The sequence below is a fragment of the Agelaius phoeniceus genome, chromosome 4 (genome assembly GCF_051311805.1).
Source record: "Agelaius phoeniceus isolate bAgePho1 chromosome 4, bAgePho1.hap1, whole genome shotgun sequence".
Lineage (NCBI taxonomy): Eukaryota > Metazoa > Chordata > Aves > Passeriformes > Icteridae > Agelaius > Agelaius phoeniceus.
The window spans coordinates 72,744,823-72,768,476 of NC_135268.1; the positions used below are offsets into that span (position 1 = coordinate 72,744,823).

General features: G+C 66.5%; 2 protein-coding genes across 5 annotated transcripts in view; one reads left to right on the forward strand and one right to left on the reverse strand.

The window, feature by feature from the left end:
* Nucleotides 1-16,768, forward strand: RTKN (rhotekin). 4 transcript variants are annotated; one of them, XM_054633285.2, is made up of 13 exons: nucleotides 2-464; nucleotides 6,444-6,637; nucleotides 7,458-7,519; nucleotides 7,664-7,717; nucleotides 7,797-7,914; nucleotides 9,712-9,939; nucleotides 10,518-10,612; nucleotides 11,592-11,698; nucleotides 13,391-13,522; nucleotides 14,088-14,253; nucleotides 15,499-15,603; nucleotides 15,774-15,876; nucleotides 16,094-16,204. In XM_054633285.2, the coding sequence occupies exons 1-13, from the start codon at nucleotides 360-362 to the stop codon at nucleotides 16,098-16,100; spliced, it is 1,476 nt and encodes a 491-aa protein (XP_054489260.2). In that variant the 5' UTR covers nucleotides 2-359; the 3' UTR covers nucleotides 16,101-16,204. The 4 variants fall into 4 exon arrangements, with proteins under 4 accessions (XP_077034007.1, XP_054489260.2, XP_077034008.1 ...); XM_077177892.1 differs by lacking the exon at nucleotides 15,774-15,876 and having other exon boundaries at nucleotides 1-464; nucleotides 16,094-16,768; XM_077177893.1 differs by lacking the exons at nucleotides 2-464; nucleotides 15,774-15,876 and adding an exon at nucleotides 3,002-3,132 and having other exon boundaries at nucleotides 16,094-16,768.
* LOC129120143 (uncharacterized) overlaps nucleotides 16,740-23,654 on the reverse strand; it is a 9,469-nt gene continuing 2,554 nt past the window's right edge. Inside the window, exons 2-13 of the mRNA XM_054632474.2 lie at nucleotides 22,621-22,673; nucleotides 22,422-22,534; nucleotides 22,262-22,336; nucleotides 21,671-21,805; nucleotides 21,477-21,554; nucleotides 20,903-21,054; nucleotides 20,401-20,455; nucleotides 19,093-19,167; nucleotides 18,873-18,981; nucleotides 17,693-18,801; nucleotides 17,160-17,205; nucleotides 16,740-17,082 (exon numbers count right to left, since the gene is read on the reverse strand). Coding sequence (XP_054488449.2) covers nucleotides 16,982-17,082; nucleotides 17,160-17,205; nucleotides 17,693-18,801; nucleotides 18,873-18,981; nucleotides 19,093-19,167; nucleotides 20,401-20,455; nucleotides 20,903-21,054; nucleotides 21,477-21,554; nucleotides 21,671-21,805; nucleotides 22,262-22,336; nucleotides 22,422-22,534; nucleotides 22,621-22,673 — 2,101 coding nt within the window. The 3' untranslated portion in view covers nucleotides 16,740-16,981. The remainder of the gene's footprint in view (nucleotides 17,083-17,159; nucleotides 17,206-17,692; nucleotides 18,802-18,872; nucleotides 18,982-19,092; nucleotides 19,168-20,400; nucleotides 20,456-20,902; nucleotides 21,055-21,476; nucleotides 21,555-21,670; nucleotides 21,806-22,261; nucleotides 22,337-22,421; nucleotides 22,535-22,620; nucleotides 22,674-23,654) is intronic.

The following is a 23,654-nucleotide window of genomic DNA, read 5'->3' on the forward strand; positions in this document are numbered from 1 at the left end:
CCATCCCGGGGCTGCTCCGAGCCCCGAGAGGCGACCCCGGCATCTCCACCGGGTCCATCCCGGTGTTCCTCACCTAGCCCCGGTGCTCCGGACACCGGGAGCCCCTCCCGGAGCACCGGGACCCTCAGAACCCCGGGAATTGCCGCGGACTCGGGAACCCCCGCAAAGCTCCGGGCACCGGGAAAGCTCCAGAGCACCGGGAGCACCGGGAACACCGGGACCCACCACAAATCTCCGGTTCACGGGGGCTCCGGGACCCCTCGGGACCCCTCGGGAGGCTCCGGACCCCGGGATCCCCCAAGACCCCCGGGATCCTTCAGAACTCTTGGGACCCTCCGGGACCACCGGGACTCCCGGGCATGTACCGGCGGGACGAGCGGAGCCGCGCCACGGTGGCGGAGGGGTCAGCGCTGGACATGGAACTGCGCCGGGGCTGCTGCTGCCCTTCGGCCCCAGCCCCGCAGGTACGGGAGTACCGGGAGCACTGAGAGCAGCACCGGGAGCAGCCCTGGGAGCACCGGGAGCACCGGGAGCAGCGGGAGCAGCCCGGGCACGAGGCCACGGGGGCGGTCACGGCCGCTCCCTCCCCCCCGGGCCCCCCCGGGCCGGTCCGGTCCCGCTGCCCCGGCCCAGCCGGGAATTCCGGTGGGATCCGGTATAACGGGAATCGCCCGCGCCCCCGGCACCCGACGGGGAGGGGGAAACTGGGAGGGACTGGGAGGGACTGGGACGGGACAGCAGGATCGGGGAGTCCCCCGCACGTGGCGGTGCCGGGCCCGTGGCACACAGGGACATTTGGGGGGTCCCGGTACCGGGGGGGGGGTCCCGGTGGATACAAGGAGTCCCAGTTCACCCAGTCCCAGCCACGTTTTGGGGGTTCCCGGTGTGCCCGGGGGCGGTCTCGGTACATTCGGGGGTTCCGTTTCCCCCTTGCTGAAGGGTCCGGCTGTGCTCGGGGGTCCCGGTTCGCCCGGTACACCCACACTCGCGGGTCCCGGTGAATTTTGAGGGGGGATCGGTGCATCCTGGGGTGGATCTGGTGCATGTTGAGGGCTCCTGGTGCGCTTGGGGGGTTCCGGTGCGTACGGGGCGGGGGGTCCCCGTCTTTAACCGCCAACGGCACTTGGCCGGTCCTGGTTCACTCGGGGGGCTCCCGGTTCGCTCGGGGGGCTCCCGGTTGGCTCGGGGGATGTCTGGGCACTCTCTGAGGGGTCTGGGTGCACTTGGGGATCGTCCCGGGGCATCCCGGTGCTCTTTGGGGAGCTCCCGGTGCATCCCGAGGAGTCTCGGTTCACTCGGTGCCCGCGGGGTGGGGGGGGGGGTGTCCCAGTCCCCCGGTACCGGCTCCTCACGGGGCTCCGGTTCTCTCGGGGCGGTCCCGGTGCCCCCGGTACCGGCTCCTCACGGGGGCTCCGGTTCTCTCGTGTCGGCCCCGGTGCCCCGGGGGTGTCTCGCCGCCGCCACCCCCCCCGGCACCGCGGATTTCCCCCAGCAGGGGGCGCCCCCCGCCCGTTCCCGGTGTCCCGGAGCCCCGCGGGGGGGGCGGGGGGGACACGGAGGCGGCTCCTGGGAGAAGGGAGGGAAGGAGGGAGGGAGGGAGCGGGGGGGACACGGGCAACGGGGGACACGGGGCGGGACGTGGGGCGGGGGCGGCCGCCGCTTCCTGTGCGCGATCGCGGCGGAGCGGGAGCGGCCGGAGGTACCGGGAACGGGGGGCAGCGCTGCACGGGGGGTGGGGGGAGAGGGGGTCCCGGTGTCCGTCCTTACCGGGACTCCGTTCCCCGCCTCCCCCGCACGGGGCCCCGTCTGCTCCTCCCGCGCCTCCCCCACCCCCCCTTCCCCTCCGGTGCCGTTCCCTGAGCCCCGTTCTGCACCCCCGGGCACGGTGTCCCCCCATCCCCGCGCCCCTTTTTCCGTTCCCGGCACCCCCAAATTCTGCACCCCTGGTTCCTCCCCCGCACCCCAAACCCTGCACCCCAAACCCTGCACCCCGTCCTGTGCCCGCACCCCAAACCTTGCACCCCAAACCCTGCACCCCGTCCTGTGACCTCACCCCAAACCCTGCACCCCAAACCCTGCACCCCAAACCCTGCACCCCGTCGTGTCCCCAGCACCCCAAACCCTGGAACCGCTTCCCCCGCACCCCCTCCCCGCCCCCCAGCTGGTTTCCCTTCCCCCGCACCCCTCATCCCCTCGCTGCACCCCAAATCCTACACCCCATCCATTCCCCTGCGCCCTCTCCTGCGCCCCCAAATCCCTGCCCAGCCCCCAAAACCCTGCCCCCCTTTTTCCATCCCCACACTCCATCTTGTCTCTTTCACCCCATTTTCTCCACGTCTTTTCTTGTGCCCTGCACCCCAAATCTTGTACCCCAAACCCTGCATTCCCTCCCTGCCCTTGATCCCCTCCCTGCACCCCAAACCCTGCCTCATCACGTCCCCAAAACCCTGCACCCCATTCCTGCACCCCATTCCTGCACCTCAAACCCTCCATTCCGTCCCTGCCCCTGATCCCCTCCCTGCACCCCAAACCCTGTACCCCATTCCTGCATCCCCTCCCTGTACCCCAAACCCTGTATCCCAAACCCTGCACCCCATTCCTGCACCCCATCCCTGTCCCCCCCTTTGTCCCCTTCCCCCCTTTCCTGACCCCTTACCCCCCAAACCCTGCCCCCCATCTCTCCCCTCTCCCCTCTCCCCAAATCTCGCCCTTCTCGCCCCCCAAATTCCTCCACCCCGTCCCCGCCCCCTCCGCGCCGCCCCCGCTGCCCTTTCCCGCACAGTCGCCCCCCTTGTTCCCTGCCGGGGGGCGGCCAAACAACGTGGGCGCCCCCCCAAATTCCAGAGAGGGCCCCAAACACCCCCCCAAATTCCCGTCGGGGTGTGTGGGGGGGGTCGCCACCAAAACCCCATTTTCTCCCCGCAGCCACCTCGGTAGAGAGGGCGGGGGGGTGGCCCCCACTGCACCCCAGCGCTGGATGCGGCGGGACCCCCTTGGGGGGCTTTGGGGGAACCCCCCAAAATAGCTGGGGGGGTCCCGGGGGTCCCGATGGAGGTGGGGGGGGGCCGCCGGCTGCGGATCCTGGAGGATCTCAACATGCTCTACATCCGCCAGATCGCCGCCAGCATCCAGGTGCGAAATTTGGGGGGACCCCCCCTTTCCCCAAATCCAAATCCGGGACACCCCCAGAACTGCCGGACCCCGATTTTCCCCGGGGGTTGGGGGGGGGGGTTTGGGGGGTCCTGGGAAGGTGGAACGGGCTCCTCATCCCAAAGGGATCCATGCACCACCCCAAACTCATCCTGCACCCCGAAATCACGAGAGGGGCGATTTTGGGGGGGGGGGGGTCCCGCTCCCCCCCCCCCCCCGTTCGCAGCGGGGGGTTATTTATAGGTGATGACGTCACTGGGGGGGGGGGACAGGGGCGGGATCGGGATCGGGATCGGGATCGGGATCGGGATCGGGATCGGGATCGGGATGGACGAGCCGGAGGTACCGGGAAGGACTTGGGGGGGCTGAGGGTGGTCGGTGTGTAGGGGGGGGTGTGCTGGGAAATTTGGGGTTTTGGGGGTGTTTGGTGAATCTGGGGGGATTTGTGGGTTGCAGGATGAGTTTGGGGTGGTGCATGGCACGGTTGTGGGGTGCAGGATGGATCTGTGGGGTGCAGGATGGATCTGTGGAATGCAGGATGTATTTTTGGGGTGCAGGGTAAATCTGTGGGCTGCAGGATGGATCTGTGGTCCATCCTGCACCCCACAGCCCATCCTGTGGGCTGCAAGACATGGTTTTGGGGTGCAGGATGGATCTATGGGGTGCAGGATGTGTTTTTGGGGTGCAGGGTAAATCTATGGGGTGCGTGGTTCCCCTGGGGGCTGCTGGATGAGTTTTTGGGGTGCTTGCCCTGCTTTAAGGGTGCAGAGCCCCCCCTTGGGGTGCACGGTGGATCTGTGGGGCACCTGGTGCCCTTATGGGGTGCATGGTGTGTTTGCACCATGGGGTGCAGCAATAATTTGTGGGGTGCCTGGTAATCCTGTGGGGTGCATGATGGATCTGTGGAGTCTGTGATGTGTTTGTGGGGTGCACAGTCTGGTTTTGGGGTTCACAGATTCCCCGTGGGGTGCAGGATGTGTTCATGGGGTTCCTGATAAATCTGTGGGGTACATGGAGCATTTGTGGGGTGCCTGGTGAATCTGTGGGGTGCACAATGTGGGGGTGCAGCTGGGACTACTTAGAGCACGGGTCTGGGACCCCCAAACAATGTGGGGACCCCCTCCCCCTGCCTGGGCATGACTGGGATCCCCGGGGGGATTTGGGGGTTTTGGGGTCCCCTGTGCCCAGCAGGTGCCCCAGCCCCATATTCCCCCAGAGCCTCCCAAACCCCAAATGTGGGAGGAGCCGGAGTTGCTGTGGGTACAGGAGGGGTTTTGGGGTCCCCCTGACCCCATAATGTTCCATCCCCAGGAGTTGGAGCTGCAGCAGGCCCTGGAGCAGGCTCTGGTGTTGTGGGAAGGGTTTTGGGGTGTGGGAAGGATTTTTGGGGTCCCTCTGACCCCCAAGTGTGCCATTCCCAGGAGCTAGAACTGCTGAGGGTGCTGTGGGTCTGAGAGGGGTTTTGGGGACTCCCTGACCCCCCCAAATGTGCTGTTCCCAGCAGCTGGAGCTGCAGTGTGTGCTCTGGGTGTGGGAACGGTTTTGGGGTCCCCCTGACCCCATAATGTTCCATCTCCAGGAGCCGGAGCTGCAGAGGGCCCTGGAGTGGGCCCTGTGGGTGCTGTGGGTTTGGGATGTGTTTTGGGGATGTGCTTTGGGGTCCCCCTGACCCCCCAATGTTCCATCCCCAGGAGCTGGAGCTGCAGTGGGCCCTGGAGCAAGGCCTGCGGGTCCGGGAGGGATTTTGGGGTGTGGGATGTGTTTTGGGGTGCCCTTGACCTCCCAGTGTTCCATCCCCAGGAGCTGGAGCTGCAGTGGGCCCTGGAGCGAGCCTTGTGGGTGCTGTGGGTTTGGGATGTGTTTTGGGGATGTGTTTTAGGGTCCCCCTGACCCCAAAATGTTCCGTCCCCAGGAGCCGGAGCTGCAGCGGGCCCTGAAGTGGGTGCTGTGGGTCCGGGGGGGATTTTGGGCTGTGGGATGTGTTTTGGGGTGCCCCTGACCCCCCAATGTTCCGTCCCCAGGAGCCGGAGCTGCAGAGGGCCCTGGAGCATTCACTGAGGGTGCTGTGGGTGTGGGAAGGGTTTTGGGGTCCCCCTGACCCCATAATGTTCCCATCCCCAGGAGCTGGAGCTGCAGCGGGCCCTGGAGTGGGCCCTGCGGGTGCTATGGTTTTGGGATGTGTTTTGGGGATGTGTTTTGGGGTCCCCCTGATCCCCAATATTCCCATCCCTAGGAGCCAGAGCTGCAGTGGGCCCTGGAGCGAGGCCTGCGGGTCCGGGAGGGATTTTGGGTTGTGGGATGTATTTTGGGGTGCTCCTGATCCCCCAGTGTTCCATCCCCAGGAGCTGGAGCTGCAGCGGGCCCTGGAGCGAGCCCTGTGGGTGCTGTGGGTTTGGGAAGGGTTTTGGGGTCCCCCTGACCCCCAGTGTTCCATCCCCAGGAGCCGGAGCTGCAGCGGGCTCTGGAGCGTTCACTGAGGGTGCTGTGGGTTTAGGAAGGGTTTTGGGGGCCCCCTGACCCCCCAAATGTGCCGTTCCCAGGAGCCGGAGCTGCAGTGGGCCCTGGAGCAGGCCCTGCGGGTCCAGGGGGGATTTTGGGGTGTGGGATGTGTTTTGGGGACCTCCTGACCCCCAATATTCCCATCCCCAGGAGCCGGAGCTGCAGTGGGCCCTGGACCATTCACTGAGGGTCCTGTGGGTTTGGGAAGGGTTTTGGGGTCCCCCTGACCCCCAATATTCCCATCCCCAGGAGCCGGAACTGCAGTGGGCTCTGTGGGTTTGGGATGTGTTTTGGGGTGCCCCTGACCCCCCAATGTTCCGTCCCCAGGAGCCAGAGTTGCAGAGGGCCCTGCAGTGTGTTCTATAGGTCCGGGAAGGATTTTGGGGGACTCCCTGACCCCCCCCAAATGTGCTGTTCCCAGCAGCTGGAGCTGCAGTGTGTGCTCTGGGTGTGGGAAGGGTTTTGGGGTCCCCCTGACCCCCAATGTTCCATCTCCAGGAGCTGGAGCTGCAGCGGGCCCTGGAGCATTCACTGAGAGTGCTGTGGGTTTGGGGAGGGTTTTGGGGTCCTCCTGACCCCCAATATTCCCATCCCCAGGAGCCCGAGCTGCAGCGGGCCCTGGAGCATTCACTGAGGGTGTTATGGGTGTGGGAAGGGTTTTGGGGTCCCCCTGACCCCCAATGTTCCATCTCCAGGAGCTGGAGCTGCAGCGGGCCCTGGAGCATTCACTGAGAGTGCTGTGGGTTTGGGGAGGGTTTTGGGGTCCTCCTGACCCCCAATATTCCCATCCCCAGGAGCCCGAGCTGCAGCGGGCCCTGGAGCGGGCCCTGCGGGTCCGTGAGGGCGCCCGGCGGCTCCTCCCCGCCTGCAGCCGGCCCGAGCAGGCCCTGGAGACCACCAAGACCCTGGTGCTGTGCGAGGCCAGGGTGGTCGCGGCTGGGGGCGAGCTCCAGCGGCGCCAGGAGGCCCGGCTGAGGGGGGCCCGCCGGTGAGACACCCCAAAAATGAGCCCAGAGGGAATGGGGTACCCCAAGGGATGCCCCAAGGTGGGGAGGGCACCCAGTGGGACCCTCAAAGGGGAGGGGGAATGGGGAACACCACAGGGGAATGCTAAAAGCTGAAGGGGGGGGGTCCCTAAAACTGAGGGAGGGGGTTTGGGGATTCCATAGGGGGTGCGGTGGTGGGGGACACCCCAATACTTGGGGGGACGTGGGGGACACGGCAGTGAGAGGAGCCCTAAAACCCAGGGGATGGGATGAGGGGCCTGAGGGTCTGCAGCGCTGAGGGGCACCCCAAAACCTGGGGGGACGTGGGGGACACCCCAGAATCTGCGGGGACATTGGGGACACCCCAAAACCTGGGGGGACACGGCAGTGAGGGACACCCCGAAATTTGGGGGACATGGGGTACACAGAGGTGAGAGAAAACCCCAAAACCCGGGGGGACATGGGGGACACAGCAGTGAGGGAAAACCTCAAATCCTGCGGGGACAGGGCAGTGAGGGACCCCCCAAAACTGGGGGGACCTGAGGGACAGGGCAGTGGGAGACACCCCAAAATCTGGGTTGTGGGATGGGAGACCCTTGAGAGTGAGGGACACCTCGAAATTTTGGGGGAACATGGGAGACACAGCAGTGAGGGACATCCCAAAACCTGGGGGGACATGGGGGACACCCCAAAACCCAGGGATGGGATGGGAGCAGAGGGGCACACAGTGGGGGTGGTGTGTTGGCAGGGGACACCCCAAAGGTGGGAGGGGAGCCCCTCAAAATGTGTGGGGAGCTTTGCTGACCCTCCCGTCCCCCGCAGCCCCTCGGAGGGCGGGCCCGGGGCAGAGCCGGTGCCGTGCCGGGGCACCGTCTGCATCTCAGGTATGGGGGGTCCCGGAGGGGTTCTGGGCAGGGGGAACCCCCTCTTCTCTGCCTGCCCCCCCTGCAGCACCGTCTGCATTTGGGGTGGGCGGTTTGGGGGTGTCTCAGGGGGTCTCACCCCTCTCCTGGTCCCCCCCACCCCAGATTTGCGCATCCCGCTGATGTGGAAGGACACAGAGTACTTCAGGAACAAGGGGGGTGAGTGTTGGGGTGCCGGGGGTCCCCCCTCGCCCCGCGGTGCCCCCTGTGAACCCCCTGACCCCCCCGTGCCCCCCAGAGCTGCACCGCTGTGCCGTGTTCCTGCTGCTGCAGGTGGGGGCTGAGATCCACGACACCCCCACGGTGCTGGTGGACAGGACCCTGACCGACATCTGCTTCGAGGGAGCCGTGCTCTTGTGAGGGGGGAGGGACCCCCGGGACCCCCACAGCCCTCCCCGGCACCCTGACACCCCCTATGGGACCCTGGCACCCCCCTAGGGGACTCCTGATCACTCCCCTATGGGACCCTGGCACCCCCCTAGGGGACTCCTGATCACTCCCCTCATGGGACCCCTGACCCTCCCCACGGGACCCCTGATCACCCCTCCCTGGGACCCTGGCACCCCACTATGGGATGCCTTAGCTTCTCTGTGGGGTCCCTAATCACCCCCACATACCCCCAGGGACACTGACACCCCCCTATGGGACCCCTGATCCCTCCCTTGGGACCCCCGATCATCTCCACACCCCTTATGGGACCCTGGCACCTCCCTATGGGACCTTTGACACCCCCATATCCCTCCCATGGCACTCCTGAGCTTGTCTATGGGACCCCTGACCACCCCAATACACTCCCATAGGGCCCCTGATCACCCCCACACCCCCTATGGGACCCCTGATCACCCCCATGTGACCCCCCACACCCCCCCTATGGGACCCTGACATCCCCATATCTCCCCCATGGGACCCCTGAGCCTCTCTATGGAACCCCCAACCACCTCCACACCCCCCTGGGACCTCTGACCCTCCCCATGGGACCCCAGATCACCCCCCTATGGGACACTGACACCCCCCTATGGGCCCTTTGACACCCCCATATTCCCCCATGGGACCCCTGAGTTTCTCTATGGGACCCTCAACCACCCCCACACACCCCCAGGGACCCCTAATCCCTCCCATGGGACCCCCAACACCCCCACGTCCCCCCAAGGGACCCCCAATCACCCCCACATCCCCCCCAGGGCCACTGCCACCCCCATGGCACCCCTGCCACCACCAACCCCCACTTGGGGACCTCTGACCCCTTCTGGGGGTGACCCCTGCCCTCCTCTGCCCACCCTGGGAGGGACCCCTGCCCCACAGTCCCTGTCCCTGCAGTGTCCCCACAGTCCGTGGGGTGGCCCTGGGGGTGTCCCCTGCTGCCACTGACCCCTCTGTGCCCCCCTCAGCTGTCACTGACACCCCCCCCTGTGTCCCCCCATGCTGGCACTGACCCCTCTGTGCCCCCAGGCTGTCACTGCCCCCGGTGTCATTGCCCCCTCATGCTGTCACTGACCCCCTGGCTTGTCACTGTCCCCTTGTGCCCCTCGGGCTGGCACTGACCCTGGTGTCACTGCCCCCCATGCTGTCCCTTTCCCCTGTGTCCCCCTGGGCTGGCACTGACCCCTGGCTGTCACTGTCCCCTATGTCCCCCAGGCTGTCACTGCCCCCTGTGCCCCCTGGCTGTCACTGCCCCCTGGGCTGTCCCTGTCCAACTGACCCCATACTGTCCCTGTCCCCATGCTGTCCCTGTCCCCTGTGCCCCCTGGGCTGTCCCTGTCCCCCTGACCCCACGCTGTCCCTGACCCCACGCTGTCCCTGTGCCCATGCTGTCCCTGTCCCCACGCTGTCCCTGTCCCCCTGCTGTTCCTGTCCCCCTGCTGTCCCTGTCCCCATGCTGTCCCTGACCCCACGCTGTCCCTGTCCCCCTGCTGTCCCTGTGCCCCCTGGGCTGTCCCTGTCCCCACGCTGTCCCTGTCCCCATGCTATCCCTGACCCCACGCTGTCCCTGTGCCCATGCTGTCCCTGACCCCACGCTGTCCCTGACCCCACGCTGTCCCTGTGCTCCCTGGGCTGTCCCTGACCCCACGCTGTCCCTGTCCCCACGCTGTCCCTGTCCCCCTGCTGTCCCTGTCCCCACGCTGTCCCTGACCCCACGCTGTCCCTGTCCCCAGCCCCGAGGCGGGCCCGGATTTCGAGCTGCGTTTGGAGCTGTACAGCGCGGGGCTGCCCGGGCCGGGGGCGCAGGGCAGTGCCCCCCGCAAGCTGGCATCGCGCCTCAGCACCTCCCTGGGCCGCTCCTCGGGCCGCCGGGCACGGGCTGCCATGGACGGGAGCCCTGCCAGCCCCCCGGGCACTGCGGGCACCGCCGGGGCTCTGCTGCTGCCACCGCCCGGCGTGCCGTGAGTACCCTCTGTGTGCCACCTGTGTGCCACCTGTGTGCCACCTGTGTGCCACGTGTCCCTCTGTGTGCTAACTGTGCCCCCTGTGTGCCACCTGTGTGCCACCTGTGTCACCTGTGTGTCACATGTCCCTCTGTGCTGTGTTCCACCTGTGTGCCACATGTACCCCCTGTACCCTCTGTGTGCCAATGTCCCCTCATGTGCCTCCTGTCCCCCCTATGTGCCGCATGTCCCCCTGTGCCCCCCCGTGTTCTTCCACGTCCCCCTGTGTGCCCCTTTCTGTGCCCTCTGTGTGCCACATGTCCCCCCTGTGTGCCTCATGTCCCCCCATGCTCATGTCTCCCTGTGCCCCCCTGTGTGCCCCATATCTCTCTGTGTCCCCCAGTGCTGTCTGTGCCCCCATGTCCCCCATGTCCCCCTCCGTCCCTCGATGTCTCCTGCCTCCCCAATGTCCCCCTGACCCCCTATTGTCCTCCTGACCCCCCAGTGTCCCCATACCCCCTGATGTCCCCTGTGCCCTGGTGTCCCCAGGTGTTCCCAATGTCCCCACGTGTCTCCAATGTCCCCAATGTCCCCAGGTGTCCCCGCTTCCAGCTGCTGGCTCACACCACGTTGTCCCTGGCCCAGGTGCACGACGGCTTCCGCACGCACGACCTCGTCATTGCTGCCGACGGTCAGTGGGGTCACAGCACCCCAAAACAGCCTGGGGCACCCCAGAACAGACCATATCACCCCAAATCACCCCAGAACAGCCCGGGGTGCCCCAAAACAGCCCACATAAACCCCAAAACAGTACCGGGCACCCCAAAACATCCCGGGGCATCCAAAAACAACATGTAACACCCCATAAACACCCCATAACACCCCATATCACCCCAAAACAGCCCAGGGCACCCCTAAACACCCCATAACACCCCATGGCACCCCAAAACAGCCCGGGCTGCCCCATAACAGCCCAGGGCACCCCATATCACCCCAAAATACCACATGGCACCTCAAAATACCCTATAACGCCCCATAACAACCTGTGGCACCCCAAAACACCCCATAACACCCCTAAACCCCCCATGGCACCCTATAACATGCCATAAAACCCCATGGCAACACCATAACCACCCCATGGCACCCCAAAACACCTCACAGCACCCTAAAACACCTTATAACACCCCACGGTACCCAATAACACCCCATGGAACCCTGTAACACCCCATAATACCCCATAACACCCATGGCACCCTATAACACCCTATAACCAGCCCATAGCACCCCAAAAACACCCCACAACTCCCCACACACCCCAAAACAGGGCAATGGGGCTGGAGCAGATGGGGCGGAGTTGGGGATCCGGGATTTTGGGGTCCTGCGGGGGTGGGGGTGGGTTTGGGATCTCGGTGCATGGGGGGACGGGGGGGTCCTGGCACAAGGAGGAGGCTTTGGGATCCTTTTGGGGTTTGGGGGTCCCTCTCAGCCCCCAAGAGCCTCAGGAGTCCCCAGAGCAGAGCAGAGCCCTGCTGGGGGTGTCGGTGTCCCTCCATGTCCCCTCTGTGTCCCCACAAAGCAGAGCCCCTGCTGGGGGGTGTGGGGTCAGTGTGGGGTCCCTCCATGTCCCCCCTGTCCCTCCATGTCCCCCCTGTCCCCCCGTGTCCCCCCAGAGCAGAGCCCCTGCTGGGTGCCCCTCTATGGCCGCGTGTGTTGCCGCCTGGCGGCCCGGCCCAGCTGCATGGACACCCCCGCGGCGACAGGGACACTGCGGCTGCAGGTCAGCGACAGCGGCGACACCGGGACGGCACCGGGAGCGCACCGGGAGCGGCACCGGGAGCGGCACTGGGAGGGCATCGGATGTGGGGGAGAGGGATGGGAGAGAAATGGGATATAGGGAAATGGGACATAGGGAAATGGGATATAAGGATGGGATTGAGAAATGGGAAAGAGGGAAATGGGGTAGAGAAATGGAATATAGGAATGAGATAGAGGCTGGGATATAGGGATGGGATATAGGAGAATGGGATAGAGAGATAGGATAGAAAAATGGGAATTTGGGATGGGACAGAGAAATGGGATAGAGGGATGGGATCAGGAATGGGATAGAGGAATGGGGTTTATTAACGCTGCCATGATAAAGGGGACACTGCAACTGCAGGGAAGGGAATGGGATAAATGGGATATAGGGAAATAGGATAGAGAGATGGGATAGAGAAATGGGGTATAGAGAAATGGGATATAGGGATGGGATCAAGAAATGAGATTGAGAAATGGGCTAGAGGAATGGGATATAGGGAAAGGGGATAGAGAGATGGGATAGAAAAATGGGATATAGGGAAATGGGATATAAGGAAATGGGATAGAGAAATGAGATAGAGGAATGGGATATAGTTATGGGATATAGGGACTGGACAGAGAAATGGGACATAGGGAAATGAGATATAGGAATGGGATAGAGAAATGGCATATAGGGATCGGACAGATGGATGGGATAGAGGAATAAGATGGGATATAGAGATATAGGAAATGGGATATAGGGAAATGGGGTAGAGATGGCATAGAAAAATGGGATATAGGGAACCGGGATCAAGGCATGGGATAGAGAAATTAGATATAGGGATGGAAAAGAGAAATGGGACATAGGGAAATGGGATATAGGGATGGGATTGAGAAATGGGAGAGAGGGATGGGATCAGGAATGGGATAGAGGGATGGGGTTTATTAACGCTGCCATGATAAAGAGGACACTGCAACTGCACGTAGGAGAATGGGATAAATGGGATATAGGGAAATGGGATATGGGGAAATGGGATATGGGGAAATGGGATAGAGGAATGGGATATAAGAAAATGGGATAGAGGAATGGGATATAGGGAAATGGGACATAGGGATGGGATTGAGAAATGAGATTGAGAAATGGGATAGAGAGATGGGATAGAAAAATGGGATATAGGGAAATGGGATATAGGGATGGGATCGAGAAATGAGGTCGAGAAATGGAATAGAGGAATGGGATATAGGGAAATGGGATAGAGGGATGAGGTAGAGAAATTGGATATAGGAATGGGATATAGGAATGGGGCAGAGAACTGGGATATAGGGAAATGGCATATAGGAATGGGATAGAAAAATGAGATACAGGGAAATGGGATATGGGAATGGGATCGAGAAATGGGGTAGAAAAATGGGATATAGGGAATGTGTCACCTGTGGGTGCTGAATGAGGGGGACACTGGTGCCACTGTGGGCACTGTACAGGGCACACTGGCGCTGTGGGGGGTGCAGAATGGGGCAGACTGGCGCTGTGGTGCCACTGTGGGCACTGTATGGGGCACACTGGCGCTGTGGTGCCACTGTGGGCACTGTATGGGGCACACTGGCGCTGTGGTGCCACTGTGGGCACTGTATGGGGCACACTGGCACTGTGGTGCCACTGTGGGCACTGACGGCTCTGGGGGTCTCGGGGCAGGCTCCAGGGGCCGAGGGGCCGGGCGGGACCCCCCTGTTCTGTGTCCTGCGGGGCCCGGGGCTGCTCTGCTACGGCAGCGCCAGCGAGGCTGAGGCGGGGCAGGAGCCCACCCTGACCATCGCTGTCACCAAGGTACACAGGGGACACTCCACAGGGGACACTCGGGGGACACTCAGGGGACACTCGGGGGCTGCTGGGCTCGGGGGGGCACGGGGAGTGTGGGGGGTGTGGGGTTATGGGGATTGTGGGGATGGGGGGGACATGGAGGGGTGGGGGGTATGGGGAGAAAGAGGGAGTGTGGGGGGTCAGGGTGGTTTGAGGTTTATGGGGAGCTCTGGGGTCTGTGGGTTCTATGGGGTTTCTGGGGTCTGTGGGTGCTGTGGGGTCTATGGGGACTGTGGAGTCTATGGGGGTTCTGGGGTCTGTGGGGTGTTCTGGGGTTTATGGGGGCTGTGGGGTCTATGGGAGCTTTGGGGTTTATTGGGAGCTTGGGGGTCTCTGGGGTGTTCTGGGGTATTCTCGGGTCTCTGGGGGTCTCTGAGGTATCTGGTGTCTCTGGGGTTCTCTGGGTGTCTCTGGGGGTGTCTCTGGGGTTCTCTGGGTATCTCTGGGTGTCTCTGGGGGTCTCTGGGCTCTCTGGGTGGGGTCTCTGGGGGTCTCTGGGCCCCCGCCCCCCCCAGCCCTGTGTGTGCCCCAGGACACGCGGGTGCGGGCGCTGGACTCGGGGGGCCGGGGGCAGCCCCCCGGGGTGGCCGTCACCAACCGGCTGGGCGGGGAGGAGGTGACACACGGGCTGCTGGCCGAGAGCACGGCCGAGGCTCAGCGCTGGCTGCAGGCCTGGGGGCAGCACCTCTGCGACCTGGGTGAGCCCCCGGGAACCCCCCCGACCTGTGGGACCCTCCACATCCCTGTGGGACCCCACACATCACTGTGGGACCCTCCACATCACTGTGGGACCCTCCCAGTCCTGTGGGACTCTCCACATCACTGTGGGACCCCACACATCACTGTGGGACCCTCCACATCACTGTGGGACCCTAAATATCCCTATGGGACCCTCCACATCCCTGTGGGACCCCACACATCACTGTGGGACCCTCCACATCACTGTGGGACCCCACACATCACTGTGGGACCCTCCATATCCCTGTGGGACCCTCCATATCCCTGTGGGACTCTCCAAATCCCTGCTGGGCCCTCCCAGCCCTGTAGGACCCTACAAACCCCTGTGGGACCTTCTGTGCTGGTGGGACCCTGTCCTAGTGGGATCCCCATTGTTAAAGGACCCCAAACCTAGTGGGACCCCTCATCCTGGGGGACCCCCACTCTGGCAGGACCCCAGACCATCCCTGTGGGAGCTCCATCACCCCAGGACCCCCAGCCCAGTGGGACCCCAGAGCAATGGGGACAAGGACAAGGCTGAGAACAGGACAGGGAAAGAGATGGGCAGAGGAGTGGGATGGGGACAGTGACAGGGGTGGGAACAACAATGGGGTAGGACAGAGATGAGAGGGACAAGAACAGGACCCCCTGGGGGATCCCCACCTCAGACCATCACCCCAGGACCCCCAACCCATTGGGACACCAGTCCTGAGAGCCCCCCCATTCCTATGAGACCCCCATCCCCTGCAGACCCCATCCCCTTCAATCTCCATCCCATGCAGACCTCATCCCCCTGCAATCCCCATCCCAGGCTGACCCCATCCAATGGAACCCCCATCCAGTGGGACCCCCATGCCCTTCAATCCCCACCCCCTGCAGACCCCATCCCAGGCTGACCCCATCCAATGGAACCCCAATCCAATGGGACCCCCATCCCCTGCAGACCCCATCCCCTGCAGGCCTCATCCAATGGGACCCCAATCCAATGGGACCCCAATCCAATGGGACCCCCATCCCCTGCAGACCCCATCCCCTGCAGCCCCCATCCCCATTCAATCCCCATCCCCCTGCAGCCCCCATCCCATGCTGACCCCATCCAATGGAACCCCAATCCAACAGGACCCCCATCCCCTGCAGACCCCACCCCCCTGCAGCCCCCATCCCTGACCTGACCCCCCAGACGCCGGGGTCTCTGTCCCCCCCCGCATTGTCCCCGTTGTCCCCAGCCCAGTGGAAGCAGTGCTGTGAGGAGCTGATGCGGATCGAGGAGCCGCCCCCGCGCCGCCCCCCGGCGCCGCTGCCGCCCCAGGGCTCTCTGTACCACCAGACGGGTGAGTGGGGCCGATCCGGGGGGCGGGGGGGCTCTGCTCTGTCTCCCCCTCTCTGCTCTCTGCTCACCCCCTAACGCTGCTCTTCTCGCTGTCCCCCCCCTTTTTCTGTCCCCCCTTTTTCTGTCCCCCTCTTTCTGCCGCTGTCCCCCCCACCCCTGGCGCGCCCCCAGCCCCGCCGGGCCCCCCCGGGCCCCCCCCGGCCGAGGGGCTGCTGCTGCAGGAGAATGTCTCAGCCGAGATCCGGGCTCTGCTCAGCTCCTACTACAGCGACAGGTGACGGGGGGGACACGGGGGGACCCCCGACAGCCCCCCCGTGCTGCCACAGCGCCCCCAGCACGGCCCTGGGAACGGGGGGGTGTGGGGGGCAGAGAGGGACCCCCAAACCCCACCACAACCCCACGGGGGAGTATGGGGCTATTGGGGGAAGGGGGGGTTCTGGGACTCCCTGTACCCCCTCCCGTGACCCCCCTTTTCCTTGTCCCCCCCCCAGCTATTGACCCCTCGGATGACATCGCGGCCGTCACCGAGATCCTGGCGGGGCACGGGGGGGCTCCCCGCGCTCCGGGCCCCCCCCCGTGGCTCTCGCTCTTTGAGGGGCCCCCCCTGCGCAGCCCCAGCCCCCCCCGCCGGAGCCGCCCCCGAACTCTGTCCCTGGACGCGCGGCTCAGCACCCTCAAAGGCCGGGGGGGCCCCCCAAAACCGCCCCACTCCAGCTCCTCCAGCAGCGGCAGCAGCAGCCCGGGGCCCCCCCAGCGCGACCCCCCCAGAGCCCTCCAGTCCCGGGTCTGACCCCTCCCAGCACTTTTGGGGAGGGGGGGACAGGGGGGTTAGGGGGGAAGGGGGGCTTCCCTGCTTCTGTTTTTGGGGAGAAACTGGAATTTCTGCCCTCCCCATGCTGGGGGGGCTCAGGGCTAAACTCCAAAAAGGGGGGGAAGGGGGCGTTTCCTTCCCCCCCCCACAAAGGTGGGTGCTGGGGATCCCCCCCCCCCACTATAGGGTGGGTACTCAGGGTCTAACCCGGGGTGGGGGGGACACAGAGCCCCCCCCCAGCTCTGCTTTCCTCACCTCTAACCCGGGGTGGGAGGGGGGACACAGCCCCCCCTGGCAGGCCCCCCCTAATTAATAATATTCACTAATAATTTGCATTAAAATTTATTTAACAGCTGCTGTGTGTGATTTTGGGTGGGGAGGGGGGCGTGGGGGTCCCTGTGCCCATGTGGGGGTGGGGGGGTCTTGGAGTGCTGCCCCCTCCCCAAGCTGCTCTTTTGGGGTGCAAGGGGGGGTGGGGGCTGTGCTGGGGGGGGTGAGGGGGCTTGGGTGTGCTGTGGTGCTATAGGGGGACCCCTCCACCCCAAAAGGAGGTGTTGCCCCCTCCCCATTACACAGCGTGGGGGGAGAGGTCCTCGTCATCGGTGGGGGGGCTGGGGCCCCCCAAAAGCGGTGGGTGGGGGGCGTCCCGGGCCAGCAGCAGCGCGAAGCCTGCGGGGAGAGTGGGGATGAGATTTGGGGGGGTTTGGGGTAAATTTGGGGGGGTTCCCGGCGGGGTTTTGGGGTACCTGGCGTGGCTTTGTGCAGGACGAGGCTCTCGCTGGGCTCCTCCCCCTGCGGGAAGTGGGAGGGGCCTGAGGGGTCTCTGCACCCCCAGATGGATCCGCCCCCCCCACCAGGAGACCCCACCCCCCATCCTGCCCCCCCCCATTCCCTCTCCAGCCCCCAGAATATCCCCCAGGACCCTGGGTTCCCCCCCGACCCACAGCCAGAGCTCCCCCAACCCCAAAACCTGCAGCCCCTGCAGCCCCCGCGCCCCCGATTGCCCCCAGCCCCAAAGAACCCCAGACCCTATCTCAGCCCCCCACATTTCCCCAGCCCCCCATCACCCCCAGCCCCACAGAACCCCCTGCCCCCCATCTCAGCCCCCTACATTTCCCCATCCCCACAGAACCCCAGACCCCCATCTCGGCCCCCCCACATCACCCTCAGCCCCCCACATTTCCCCAGCCCCCCATCACCCTCAGACCCCATCTCAGCCCCCCAATCACCCCCAGTCCCCCATCTCAGCCCCCCCATCGCTCCCGGCCTCTCCCCGTACCTGCCCCGGGGGCGGTCCCGGCTCCCAGGGGGCCTCCCAGCCCCCTCCCCACTCGTGCCCCCCGATTCCATTGCGCCCCAAATCCTGGGGGGGTGCGGGACGGTGCAGGGGGGGCCCGGCCGGGGGTTTTGGGGACTCCTCCCGCGGGCTGGGGACATCCTCGAGCAGCGGCCCCAGGGATTCCCATGCTGGGGGGCTGGGGAGGGGGGGACTGTCCGGGGGGAGCCCCTGCACATCCCGGGGGGGGCTGGGGGGACACCCCAAAGCCGGAGTGCTGCAAGGAGGGAGGGGCTGGAGCCCAGAAGTGCCTTCAGGAGACCCCGGCCCGGAGGGGACAGGGGGGACCCCCATGCGGGGGGGGCTGGGAGGGGGCCCAGGCATGGCAGGGGGGGACCCTGAGCTGGTGGTGGCAAAATCGGGGGTCCCCAGGGTGGCGGAGGGAGGGGTCCCCGCTGCCATGGGGCTGGAGGGGGTCCCAGTGGTGGCACTTTGGGGGGTGGCCGTCACCACAGGGCTGGGGGGGCTCCCTGGGGTGGCAGAGGGACGGGTCCCTGTCCCCAGGGGGCTGTGGAGAGTCCCGGTGGTGGCACTTTGGGGGGTCCCTGTCCCCACAGGGCTGGTGGCAAGGGGGGACCCTGCTCGGGCTGGGCTGGGGGGGGTCCCCAGGGTGCCACATTGGGGGGTCCCTGTCCCCAGAGGGTTGGTGGCATGGGGTGTCCCTGTCCCCATGGGGCTGACGGGGGTGCCGCTGGTGGCACATTGGGGTGTCCCTGTCCCCATGGGGCTGACGGGGGTGCTGCTGGTGGCACGTTGAGGGGTCCCTGTCCCCACAGGGCTGGTGGCATGGGGGGACCCTGCTCGGGCTGGGCTGGGGGGCGTCCCCAGGGTGTCCCTCCCCCTGGGGCTGGCGGGGGTCCCGCTGGTGGCACTCTGGGGTGTCGCTGTCCCCGCGGGGCCGGGGGGCAGAGGCGGCGGCGGCCGGCGGGGGCTGGCGGGCGGTGCCCCCCGGGAGGCGCCGGGCGGGGGGGTCTGGGGGGGCTCCGGCCGGCGGAAGATGAAGGCGGATTCCGTCAGGCTGCGCTGGTACCGCAGGAAGGGCCGGCGGGCACCTGGCGGGGGCGAGGGCTCAGCAGGGACCCCCAGAGCCCCCCGTGCCCCCCAAGCCGCCCATGGCACCTACCGGGGGTGCTGCCGGCCAGGGGGGATGTGGATGTGGACCCCGAGCGCTCCCGCTGCCGGAAGAATTCCCGGGGGTTCTGGGTGCGCTGGGAGACCAGGATGGCGGCTTCCTGCGGGACCGGGGGGTCAGCGGGGGTGCCACGGGGCACCGTGGGGCACCACGGCACTGCCAGTGCCCTGTGACCCCCGGGGACACGGAGGGACCCGCTCCCGGCACTCACGGCCGCCGTCCCGCTGAGCCCGGTGCGACCCCCGCGCTCCCGCTCGGCCGCCTCCTGCTCCCGCTGCTGCTGCTCCTGCGGGAGCGATGGGAACGCTGAGGGATCCCCTGGGATGGAGCCCTGGGTGCCCTGGGTAGAGCCCTCACACCTCCCCAGGTCAGAGCCCCACCCTGAATCTCCCTGCCGCAGATGTCCTGTATCCCTTGGGATGGACCCGCTCGATCCTAAGGGATGGAGCCCCCGGATTCCTGGGATGAAGCCCCGGATCCCACGGGATGAACCCCTTCAGATGCCCCGGATGGACACCCCGGATTCCCTGGGATGAACCGCAGATCCCGCAGGATGGACACCCCGGATCCCCCGGGATGGACCCCCCCAGATCCCCCAGGATGGACACCCCAGATCTTCCAGGATGGACACCCCGGATCCTCCAGGATGGACACCCCAGATCCCCCAGGATGGACACCCCAGATCCCCTGGGATAAACCCCTTTCGATCCCCTCAGATGGACACCCCAGATCCCCCAGGATGGACACCCCAGATCCTCCAGGATGGACACCCCAGATCCCCTGGGATCAACCCCTTCAGATCCACCAAGATGGACCCCCCCGAAACCCCCGGGATTAACCCCTTCAGATCCCCCAGGATGGACACCCCAGATCCCCCAGGGTGGATCCCTTGGACCTCTTGGATGAACCCCTTCAGTGCCCCAGGATGAACCCCCTGGATTCCCCAGGATGAACCCCCTGGACCCCTTGGATGAACCCCTTCAGATCCCTCAGGATGGACCCCCTTGATCCCCCTGGGATGAACCCCTTCAGATCCCCCAGGATGGATCCCCCAGATCCCCCAGGATGAACACCCCAGATCCCCCAGGATGGACACCCCGGATCCCCTGGGATCAACCCCTTCATATCCACCAAGATGGACCCCCCCGAAACCCTCGGGATTAACCCCTTCAGATCCCCCAGGATGGACCCCCCCGGATCCCCCAGGATGGACCCCCCAGATCCCCCAGGATGGACACCCCAGATCCCCTGGATGAACCCCTTCAGATTCCCCAGGATGGACCCCCTAGATCCCTTGGATGAACCCCTTCAGATCCCCCAGGACAGACGCCCAGAACTCCCTGAACCCCTTGGGACTGACCCCCCTGGATGCACCCCCTGAAACCCCCTGGGATGAAGCCCAGACTGCCCGGGATGAACGCCCTGGATCCTGCTGGGACGGGCCCCCCCCGATCCCCCCTGAGCCCCCCCAAATCCCCCTGAGCCCCCCATTCCTGCCCCCTTCCCGCTTCCCGCTCACCCATCGCTCCTGCTCCTTCCTCCGCTCCTCCGCGTCCAGCCGCGCCTGCTCCTGCCTGCGGGGCCGCACGGGGGGCGTCACCGAGGGGACACGGGGTGGGACATGTGACAGGATGGGACACAGATGGGAAACACCAGCGGGATACAGGGATGGGGACATGGGAATGAGAGACGAGACAGGATGGGGCACAGATGGGAAATACCAGTGGGATACAGGGATGGGGACATGGGGATGGGACAGGGATGGGGACATTGGGCTGGGACAGGGATGGGAGCACGGGGGTGGGACATGGGACAGGCTGGGAAACACCAGTGGGATGTGGGAATGGGATGTGTGACAGGATGGGACATAGATGGGAAACACCAGTGGGATATGGAGATGGGGACACGGGTCTCGGTCAGGGATGGGGACACGGGGCTGGGGCAGGGATGGGGACACGGGGCTGGGGCAGGGATGGGGACACGGGGCTGGGGCAGGGATGGAGCCCATCGCTGCCCCTCACCGCCGCTCCTCGATGAGCCGCTCCCTCTCCTGCAGCCGCCGCTCCCGCTCCGCCGCCTGCAGCCGCTCCTCCTCCATGCGCTCCCGCTCCCAGCGCCGCCGCTGCTCCCGCTCCCGCTGCTTCTCCTGCTCCTTCCGCTGCTGCTCCTCGCGCTGCGCACGCACCGGGATCAGCGCCGGGAACCGGCACCGGCGGCTGGACCGGGAACTCACCCGGCCCCCACCAGGAGCGGCGCTGGGATCGCGCTGCCATCATCGGCACCGGTACCGGCACCGGCACCGGGACCCCACGGACCGCCGCACCAGCTCTGGCACCAGAACCCCCCGGAGCTCGGCACTGGGACTGAGACCCCCACCCCACCCCATGGGCAGTGGGACCCCTGCAGCGTCAGCACCGGGACCCCCACAGACCCCTGGGCCGGGACCGGGACCCCACTGCACCCCACACCGGCACCGGGACCCCCACCAAGCTCGGCACTGGGACCCCCGGGCTCAGCCCCGAGGCCGCAGCCATGACCCCGTCCCCAGGACACCGGGGGACCCCCCAGCCCTTCCCCAGCCCCCCCACCCCTCACCTCAGCCTGCTCCCAGAAGGAATCGCGCTGGGTGCGCTGCAGCTCCAGCGCCGGGTTGGTCTTGCGGTAGTTCGTACCCTGGGGAGCACAGGGGGGACAGGCTGGGACCCCCAGAACCCCCCAACACCCCCAGAGAGCCCCGGGAAGGGCGAGCAAGCACCTACCGCCCCCCAGGGACATCGCCCCCCACTCACCACCAGCTCCGGGGGGTCCTGGGGGGTCCTCCTGGGAGGGCGAGGGGCGGGGGGCTCCAGCTGTGCCAGCACTCGGCGCAGCCCCTCCAGCGTCACCTCCTCGGGGCGCCGGGCGCTGATCACGGCCGTGGCCTCCTGCCACCGGCACGGGACACGATGGGACAGTGCCACCCCTCCCACGGCCCACCCTCCCCTGGGAATGTCGGCACAATTCCCACGGACGTGTCAGATGTGGGACTGGATCCAGATGTGGGGCCGGATCCAGATGTGGGGCCGGATCCAGATCCCGGACCCACACAGAGCAGCGGAAGCTGTTCCGGGGGATGGGGGGGGCGGGACGGGACCCCCCCGTGAGGACGGGACCGGGGGGGGGGCAGGGATCCCAACCACAGCCCCGGCACGGCGGCCAAGACTGGGAGCACTGGGAAAGCGCGGCTGAGTCAGCAGCGCCAGGAATGCGCCCGGGCACAGGCAAAGGTCGGGGAGGCGGGATGGGGGGGGACAGGGGGGCAGGAATGGGGAACTTGGGGTGGCGAGGACCCCGATCCACCCCCTCAGCACCCCCTCGAGGGCTCCGTGCCCCCCACTCACCCTGAAGAAGCTCCGGATGGCCGGCAGGTGCCCGGCACACGCCGCCCGCTGCGATTCCGGCACCTTTTCCCCCACCTGGCACCGCAGGGATCGCTCAGCCCGGGGGGGTCCCGGCCGGGGGTCCCCCCGAGCTGCCCCCCCCACGCTGATAAGGACTCACCCAGCTGATAAGGACGATCCTGGGGGTGCCGGAGCCGGGATCGGGGACCCGGCACAGCCCGTACATGACGATGCCCACAGAGAATTTTCCAGCGAGCTCATCCGGCCCCCCGGCTGTAATGAGGGGGGGTCAGAGGGGGTACAGGGAAACTCGGGGGACCCCCCCCCCCAATACTGCCCGGCAGCGTCGCTCGCGGTACCTCCGGAATCCAGGAGCTTGAGGTCGTGGTGCTTCTCATAGCCAAAGACGGCCCTGGGGGGACAAAGGGGCTCAGGGTGGGGGTCAGGGTGGGGGGGTCACAGCGGGTGTCACATAAAGTGGGGGGACCTGCCAGGTTCGGGCACCCCCCGCGCTCCCCCGTGCCACCGGCTTGGGATGAATTCATGGAAGTGCCGCCGGCAGCATCCGCCCCCGGGACAATGGGAATGTGGGAAGCGCCGGAGCGGCGCAACCCCCCCTCCCCAGCGACCCCCCCCGTGCGGCGCTGCGGGACCCCCGCCCGGCCCTGGGAGGGCTCGGGGGGCCCCATCCCGGCGGGACCGTTCCACCCCTCGCGGGCATTCCCGGCGGCTCTGCCCCTCTTTGTTCCCGCGTGGCTCCGGTTCGGGGCTGGGCACGGCTCCGGCAGCACGCGTGGAGCGCGGCGCGGCGGGGCACGTCACGCGTGTCACGGCATGTCGCGACAGGCTGCGGCGCCACATGGCGGGACAGAGCCCGGCACGCGGCCGGGAGGGCGCCCGGGAGGAGCCGGCGCTGGAGCGGCTCCAGCCGCGCTCCGGGGGCAGAGGGCAATGCCCGGGCTGCCGGTGGCCACGGGGACGGGCGCTCCCGTGACGCCGGGGGGGCTGCGAGGCCGGTGAGCGCCGGTGCCGTCGCCCCCACCCCGGGATGGGGGTTCTGGGGGACACCGGCCCCGCGGCACCGGCACCGAATTGGGGCCAGCCCGGGACCCCCAGCCCGGGACCGTCCCGGGACCCGCGTTCCCCCGGTGCCGCCGGGCAGAACCCCCCTTTCCGCAGCCCGGGGTGCTCTCCGCTCCCGCAGCCCCCCCGGGCCCGTCCTGCCCCAGCCCCGGGCGGCGGCGCCGCTCCCAGCCCGGCGGCACCGGGAGGGAGCGGGCGGGACGGGGCGAGACCGGCTGGGGCTCCCGGTTCCCAGCGCGGCGGGCTCAGTCCTGGGACCCCCCCGCGGACCGGCACCCCCCGGCCCAGACCCCGGTGCGCCCCGGAGCCC